The sequence below is a fragment of the Limulus polyphemus genome, unplaced genomic scaffold (assembly GCF_000517525.1).
Source record: "Limulus polyphemus unplaced genomic scaffold, Limulus_polyphemus-2.1.2 Scaffold6366, whole genome shotgun sequence".
In the NCBI taxonomy this organism is placed as follows: Eukaryota; Metazoa; Arthropoda; class Merostomata; order Xiphosura; family Limulidae; genus Limulus; species Limulus polyphemus.
In genome coordinates this window covers 37,023-46,037 of record NW_013671976.1, presented here as the reverse complement: position 1 = coordinate 46,037, position 9,015 = coordinate 37,023, and the positions used below count along the sequence as shown (strand labels likewise).

The following is a 9,015-nucleotide window of genomic DNA, read 5'->3' as shown; positions in this document are numbered from 1 at the left end:
ATCTGCCATTTATTTGCCCAACTCACTAAATGATTTAAATCCTTTTGTAAATCAGCAGCATACTCTTCACAGCTAGCAACACCCAAAACCTTAATATCAGCAAATTTAAGTAATTTATTGACTATTCCTTCATCTGTGTCATTGATGTAAATCAAAACTAGCAAAGGTCCTAAGACTGAGTCCTGAGGTACCCTGCTTGTGACATTAATCCAGTTTGACCGAACTGTATTTGTAACAACCCTCTGCTTTCTTCCATCCAGCCACTCTTCTGTCCAATTTGCTAACTTATCCCACACACCTATAGAAATAATTTTTTTATAAGCCTTTTATGTGGCACCTTGTCAAATGCTTTCTGAAAATCCAGATACACCAAATCTACACCCTTATCCTTATCTACATAAGCAGTAACCTTTTCAAAGAATGTCAAAAGATTTGTAAGGCAAGATTTTCCCTTAGTGAAACCATGTTGACTATTCAATAATATTCTAAATTTTGTTAAATGACTTTGCAAAGCATCTTTTAACAGACTTTCCAAAACGTTTCCTACAACGTATGTAAGACTAATGGGTCTATAATTACTGGGTCAATTATTATCACCTCCCTTGAAAATAGTAGTGGCATTAGCTAACTTCCAATTCTCTTGTACCTGCCCACTATTCGAGGGCTGACAAAAAATAGTAGTAAGTGGCTCACAAATCCAATCTTTAACTTCCTTCAAAACCCTTGGGGAAATATTATCTGGCCCAGGAGTCTTATCATTTTTTAAACTTCCCAATTTTTTCTTAAACAGCTCAGAATTAATGCAATCATCTTGTCCAATCTTGTTTCCATTTATAAAGATGTGGAATACTGCTTAAATCTTCGTTAGTAAAAACAGAAGAAAAAGCAAAATTTTATATATAGATAGATAGATGTAGATTTTGTTGTAATGGATGATACAATACCTTGTCACAAAACATGCACAGTTAATGTTCTTATGACCTTTCTTCTTTTGACCAGATATTTTCTGTGACATCCTTTGTTTAAAGTACACTCAGAGCTTGAAGTGAGGAGGAGGAGGAACACCATAATCATCGTTAAAAATCAATTTTGTCCCCCTTTTTAACAAAATCATGCTCATGGTAAAAAAATTTCATCAGTATTACTTCACCGACTGACAGCTGCTCACAGCTACAAATATAATGATTCTCCCCGTGTCTAATATTATCTCCAGTAAACTTTGTTTTGTGTTTGCTCTAAATGTTGCTTTTATGTAAAGTTATTGTTAAATCTTAGTTTTTATCTAATTAGTGACTAACAAATGAGGTAATTCAACTGACAGTTAATTTACATATCTTCCAGTATAGTTACGATGTAGCCCAGATGTTGTAGCTAGTGTTAACTTCAACTTGAGGTTTCATTTACACACATCAAAATCTTAGTTTTCTTGAAACTCAGTTTTTTCTAAAAAATAGTAAATAAATAAAGTACTCAACAGTGATCTACCGCAGTACATTTTATTAACAAAAGTAAAAAAATTATAAATAAATACGGTAAACTTCAAAATAATTGGGTATAATATTTTTGCTAAATAATAATAGAAAATAGCTAATAAAAATAACAAAATGTAATTGAGATTATTTAACTACAAGAAATAACGAGAAATCTGACCTATACATTGTTTCTGCTTCAACATCACCAAACCAAACTTTCAAGACTGGAGTAAAATTCTCGCCAGTCAACTCGAGCATTGCAACATCTCCTCCCCCATTCAACTGTTGAAAGACAGATATTTCTTACTAAGCAACGTCTCTGATGCACACATGGTTGGAATATTTTACAAAAGTACAAGATAAATCTACAATTAACAAACACAAACAAAAAAACTTGATACACAACATGTATTCCAAAATGTGCATTAAACCATTTTATGTTCTGAAAAACTGTTCTGTAAATTTAATTCTGTAACATTCTATCGTATCATTAGATCAGAAGAGATCATTGTCATAGTTAATACTGGCAATAGGAAGGAAGTGTAATCACCAGAGTTATGTCGAATATCTGCTAGTTAAAAAAATATTATATTTAGTGCACAGGTTCCTGACCCGTGCAATGTATATTCCTGGGAAGTACATGGAATCCTTTCTGTGGGCATGCAAAAATTTTTAAAAAGAAAATAAGCACCATACCTGTGAGTTATGAATGCATTTCACTAGCCAACATTCAGCATTTGGATATTGTTGACTCACCTTTGAGTGAATTCTTTGGATTTACTTTTTTATTATTTCAAATCATTCTTTTAAGTTGTTTTAAACACTTATATGTGTATCAGGAGTTGCTGCTGGCTAAAAGGCCCATTGGGTATAGGTGGCATAAAAAATTTGGGAACCACTACTTTAGTGCATTCTACAATTTTAAAAACAAACTCAACTATATCACATGGAGATAATTTGTAAGTACAAAAATAATAGTAATAATAATAAGAACATTATTCACATCACAGCTTTCTGCAATATTAGTGTTTGAGATATACATGCAGTTATAAAATCCTGATGCATCCTGAAGTCTGTGACAAGGTTATATGTATTTTGCTAGAGGGTCACTCACTGTTAATATCTCATACTTACCTTTTTTATTAACAGTAATATTTAGAATCTGATATCTCACTATAAACACATTGAATAATGTGAAACGATCCTTATTCCTATGTTCATAAAAATCATAATTAACAATTTCATAACTACTGTGAATTTGTGTGTATATATTGCTGAATATGGAAAATATTCTTCCTGGTAAGTTAACAATCAATGATTGTAAAGCAAAATTTGACATCTGTATACTCACATGGAGACTGAATACAACTGGCACTGGTGTGACTGGAGAATGAACAGGCCCCATTCCTTCATAAAATGTGTACTCTGCTTTGTCTGTGCTGATAATAGTCCACGAAGCGCCGTCGTTAATCATTTCTTTGAAAGGTTCTTTAGGGCATGGCGTTGCCTGACAAAGTTTAATTTCAAAACTAGATCTTTTAAGTTGCACAACATAAACTACGAAACAAGCAACAAAAATGTACACACACAGACAAAAGAAAAAACCAATTTTGGAATAGATCATAATACTTTTTATAACAACAAGACCTTATAAAAGGGAAGAATTAATTTTAAGTGGAAAGAACAAAAAGTGATGCGAGTGATATGAAAGCATCTTAATAAATGCTAACACTTCAAACTCCTATGATAAACCAACTATAAGTATTGTAATTAATATTGACACTTCTAATTCATATGATAAACCCAGTGAGAGTATCTGAATAATCAATGTTTATATTTCAAATTCACACGATAAACAACTGTAAGAATCTTAAAATCAACAATGGTAATTCAAAATCACCTGGAACTACATGAAGCAGGCACACAGGTATTTACCTACAACTGCATGCAGTAAAAACACAGGTATTTACTTTAAACTCTTACTATTCTTTCCTTGGATGGACAGAAATATTTACCTGGAACTGCAAATGGTAGAAAGAAACAAAGTTATTGAAAACTGTGCGAAGTACTTACTTGGAATTGTATTATCCTCTCCTGGGAGAGACAGAGGTACATTCTTTCTGTGTCTTTCATGAAGAAAGAACACTTGTGAAGTTGTGAGACAGGATCACTAGCATCTAAAAGTGCTGTCTGTTTGTCCACTTTACGAACTACCTACAGACCAAAAGAGAGACGTATGTTATAGCTAATTACATGTGAAACTAGGTGTTTATGTGATTTATGTAACTGTGGTATCATAAAACCTTTTAAATTTGTGAATGTATTCAGGGTCACAGCAAACAAGTCCTTACAAATAGAGTAAGACAAATGATATCAAACTAATCAGGTAGTAAACAGCTTCTGAACACATTCCTCTTGCATGCTTATTCTTGGCTAAATTCTTCTAAAGTGACAGATTTACCTGTCAGACACATGATCAACAAACGTTTTTGCATATGAATGTTAGTAGTGCAAATAATATTTTACACAATCAAAGGGAACTGCCATACGGATGATTACTGGGGAAAAGTTGACAAAAACTGCCCCAAAAATAAATATTTTAAAGTTTCCTTGATCTTGAAATTTTATAGAAAACTAATTAGAAATAACTTTAATAAATCCAGCATAACACCAGGAAAAGAGATAATATTTACTTTCTAAGTATACAGATTTGGAAAAAGATCATGACATAAAAGCGACAAATACGCAAAGATAAAGAGCAACAAATGTTATTTGGTTTATCAAATTGCCACAAAGTATTTGGTATTGAAAAGTTCCAAATTAACTTGAAGATTTGCATCAAGTATTTTTCAGATCAACGGTTTGTACATAGCTCTTGGACAATTTATAAATCCACAGAATCTGTGGAATGAAAGGAGATATCATAAAACGTATTATGTTAATGAATGAGTAAATGTCAGACAAAACAGAGTTCATCGTGCTTTACGTACAACCTACCAGTCGAGGAAGTGCCATTCCAGTGACAGAACAAACTAACTTGACAGTTGAACCATAGTGAATGTAGCCATCTCGAACTGTAAACTCTTCAGATTCAGATTCATTATCATCCACTGGAAAGAAAGAATCAGCAAGATGAAGAACAGTTCCCAAATTAATAAATAAGTAACGTTTATGAGTCTTAACTATATCCGTTTATACTGCTAAGAACTGTTCTTTCTCTCTTTAGTAAAGAAAAACAAAAAGGTAAAATATGCATCACTGTTGCTATCATCCACTGACTAGAAATACTAATTGAAACACTTTCAATTTAACAAAATTTGAGAGGTATCTAGTGGATTTTAGGCCAATTCAATAATTACTATCAATTAAAAATTTTTGTTTCTGTCAAAAAAATTGGAATTATCTGTTTTATAAACATCATGAGGTTTTAATTATACAAAGTAAGAGCAGATGTTCAGTGAGGAACATACTGAACAGAATAATTAATTCAACAAATTTTGAATTAATTAAAGTGAGATTAGCTTTAAATAAACTAAAAATGTTGCTGAAATACACCATAATTAGGTATAAACATTTTACATTTAAAATAAAGAATTTACAGGAAAAGAAGTTAATGATTAAAATCAAGTTTTAGTGAGTTACATCACAGAGTTTTTAACTTCAGAAGCAAATTCAACCATTTAATATAGATGATAAAAACACTGAAATTTTCACAGACCTTGAGTGACATACTTTGGACACTTAGAAGATATTATTAGTTAGATTTCATAATTTTTTGGATGAACTCTATTGATTAATGCTCACTTTGCAGAATACTTACACAGATGTATAGTAAAAGCTCCCCACTGAGTGGAACTAGCATGGAAATTTCCATTTTCTACATGTAAGTATCGAGTGCTGACAGTCTGAGATCGAAGCCGATTGAAGAGTGCAATTTTTGTTCCTGACGCTATACACACTGCAATAAAAAAATCAAACCAATCCAAATCTCCACTGGAACTATGAACACTACATTTCTCAGTTTACTATGATGGTTTCAAAAATTTCTGGTTTCATGTAATTCTTCTTCTACATCATACTGTTTTAAAGCATTTGACAAAATATAATTTTCTTCTTACTGTACCTTAAAAGAACAAGGAGAAAAAGTCCCCAGTGTCTAACTTGTTAAATTATCTAAATATACCAATTGTGATTATTACCCAAGTCTTTTTGAAAAAAAAAACGTTTTAAACATTTAAAGTTCTAATATAATTCACAATAAACTTCCCAACCTTTTTCACTTAAGGGTGGGAGTTTTCCATGTATAGATGATTTTCCATCTTAGGAATTGTGGGGGTATTATGAAAATTTAAGAGGAACATCTCTTCTATTACTATACATATTAACCTTACAAAATAATTTTTTGTAGTTTTACAATTTGCAAATTGGTGGTGAACATTATTTCTGTCAAATCTCATTTATTGCTGTCATTTGTACTCATGTTATCACTGACAGCATGGCTGTATTATTCCATTTATCTAATATATTACTAAGACTAATTTGATCCCAAATTTTCCTTACATTTTTATTAAAGCATTTTAAAATATAATCTTTTTTTATTCATCTTCTCTCAAGTCATTCAGCTACAAATAACATAAGGTTAAATAGAAATTGGTCTAACCTTTGTTCACTCATCTCTTCTTTAATATAATGAGAGATAAGAGATGCTTATTTATTATTCAACAAGAAACCCTACAATAGATCTGACTGAAGAAGCATTGGGACACAAATGTTATTCAGGGATGAACCGAAAATGACAAAACTGATTTAAGAGAGAAATCAAGGCTGTGGGAATAACTGTAATAAACTTTTTAATAGAATGAGTGTAAAACATCAAACTTCTTCAAAATCACATACCTTTTGCATTAAATAATTTGTTTTGTGAGAGATTTACTGAAATGTTTGATCAAAAAGGTTGCTGTCACTTATATACCTTAGAAATGAGTACTACAGTTGAATTTGAATGATGCAAATAACCTGTAGCCACTCTGTATTCAGTGAATAAAAATTTATACAAAGTTGATATAAACCTTTTTAATAATTACTCAAAAAATGAGCAATAGATTTGTTACTTACAATCTGCATTTTTAAGAGATTGCTTTTTCTTTGATGGTTTTGAAATTACTTTGATTCTCTTGCTATGAAATACACCAATGTCTTCACCATTTCCATAAAACATTTTAACAGACAACATGAAGTGTTTCCGCTTGTCTGAATCGCTTATGTACAAAGTTTTCGCAGCACAATAGTTCTACAAGAATAAAAAATCACGTATTTCATTATTAAACCAAAAAAAGGAAAATACAGATAATGACTTTGAAATACATTGATATGCATGTTTCTTATAAATAAAATTCACAATGCCTGTTTGTACCTTATTAATCTCACATGAAGATACATCTTATTCCAACATTCCAATAAACATTACAACTTTTAAATAACACTGTTCTTTATTAACCTATCACGAAAATACATCCTATTAAAACATTCCTATAAACATTAAAACTTTTAAATAAGACTTTACCTTATTAACCTATCAAATAGACACATCCTATTACAATGCTCCTATAAACATCACAACTTTTATATAAGACTGTATTGGTTTCAAATAGCCATGATATGTGACAAGGCCTTCTGGATATTGGATATGTACAATGCTTTAGTGATAAATAATACCAAACATTATAAACTTTACCAGAAAGACAATGTAATTAAACCCAAGGACCCAAAAATACACAGAGATCAAACTAATCATGTATATCTTCCCATTATGTGAAGATCAAGCTAATTACGTATACCTTCCCATTATACAGAGATCAAGCTAATCACGTATACCTTCCCATTACAAAGAAATCAAGCTAATCACGTATACCTTCCCATTACACAGAAATCAAGCTAATCACGTATATCTTCCCATTACACAGAGATCAAGCTAATCACATATACCCTCCCATTACAAAGAGATCATGCTAATCACGTATATCTTCACATTACACAGAGATCATGCTAATCACGTATATCTTCACATTACACAGAGATCATGCTAATCACGTATATCTTCACATTACACAGAGATCATGCTAATCACATATACCTTCCCATTATACAGAGATCATGCTAATCACATATACCTTCCCATTATACAGAGATCATGCTAATCACATATACCTTCCCATTATACAGAGATCATGCTAATCACATATACCTTCCCATTATACAGATATCATGCTAATCACATATACCTTCCCATTATACAGATATCATGCTAATCACGTATACCTTCCAACTATACAGAGATCATGCTAATCACATATACCTTCCCACTATACAGAGATCATGCTAATCACATATACCTTCCCATTATACAGAGATCATGCTAATCACGTATATCTTCCCATTATACAGAGATCAAGCTAATCACATATACCTTCCCATTATACAGAGATCATGCTAATCACATATACCTTCCCATTATACAGAGATCATGCTAATCACATATACCTTCCCATTATACAGAGATCATGCTAATCACATACACCTTCCTATTACACAGAAATCAAGCTAATCACATATACCTTCCCATTATACAGAAATCATGCTAATCACATATACCTTCCCATTACACAGAAATCAAGCTAATCACATATACCTTCTCATTACATGAAGATCAAGATAATCATGTATACCTTCCATACCTTCCCATTAAAGTCCAGTTGCTGCATTTCCTGGTCAGAATTTCCAATCCCTATAAAGGCACACAGCTGTGCACTCTGATCATTCTCCCCATCTCGAACCATCTGTTGCTGTTTCTTTCGCCAACCATCTCCCAAAAGGTAAATACATGGTGGTGGACAAAAAAACCTACAGTCGAAAACAAAGATGATAATATTACTAAGTAATACTCACACAATTACACCACAAAGTTACACACTTAATCAGACACTAAGCAATATATGTTATTACGGTATTAAGCAACAAACAATTGCACTACTAAATAACACACACATTTTGGTTGAACTTTATCTGTGTTTTACATTTTGAAACTAAAAAGAACAAAGTGTGTTGGAATATACTGGGCTGAAACAAAAGAGAAAATAATTACATCGTCTTGGTCTGCATTTAAACATGTCACATACTTTTAATGTGAATTTAAACACTTGTCACAGTCTTCATGTGTGTTTAAATACATGTCACAGATATAATCTGCATTCAAATACGTTACATAATTTTGCTGTACATTTAAACACATCACACAGACTTAATATGCTAGGGGTTTAAACATGCTACAGATTTAATTTGCATTTAAATACATCACATGGTTTTGCTGTGTTTACACACATCACAAAGTTTTGCTGTGTGTTTACACACATCACAAAGTTTGCTGTGTTTAGACACATCACATAGTTTGCTGTGTTTAGACACATCACATAATTTTGCTGTGTGTTTAGACACATCACATAGTTTGCTGTGTTTAGACACATCATATAATTTTGCTGTGTGTTTA

The 9,015-nt window shown here is 31.8% G+C and overlaps 1 protein-coding gene across 2 annotated transcripts in view; it reads right to left on the bottom strand.

Moving 5' to 3' along the window:
* Nucleotides 1-9,015, bottom strand: part of LOC106473647 (recombining binding protein suppressor of hairless-like) — a 43,850-nt gene that overhangs the window by 2,767 nt on the left and 32,068 nt on the right. The window contains exons 7-13 of one of the 2 annotated variants that reach the window (XM_022402052.1): nt 8,198-8,372; nt 6,588-6,762; nt 5,293-5,430; nt 4,470-4,582; nt 3,546-3,686; nt 2,824-2,979; nt 1,651-1,754 (exon numbers count right to left, since the gene is read on the bottom strand). In XM_022402052.1, coding sequence (XP_022257760.1) covers nt 1,651-1,754; nt 2,824-2,979; nt 3,546-3,686; nt 4,470-4,582; nt 5,293-5,430; nt 6,588-6,762; nt 8,198-8,372 — 1,002 coding nt within the window. The remainder of the gene's footprint in view (nt 1-1,650; nt 1,755-2,823; nt 2,980-3,545; nt 3,687-4,469; nt 4,583-5,292; nt 5,431-6,587; nt 6,763-8,197; nt 8,373-9,015) is intronic. The other variant, XM_013934328.2, reaches the window with a different exon arrangement.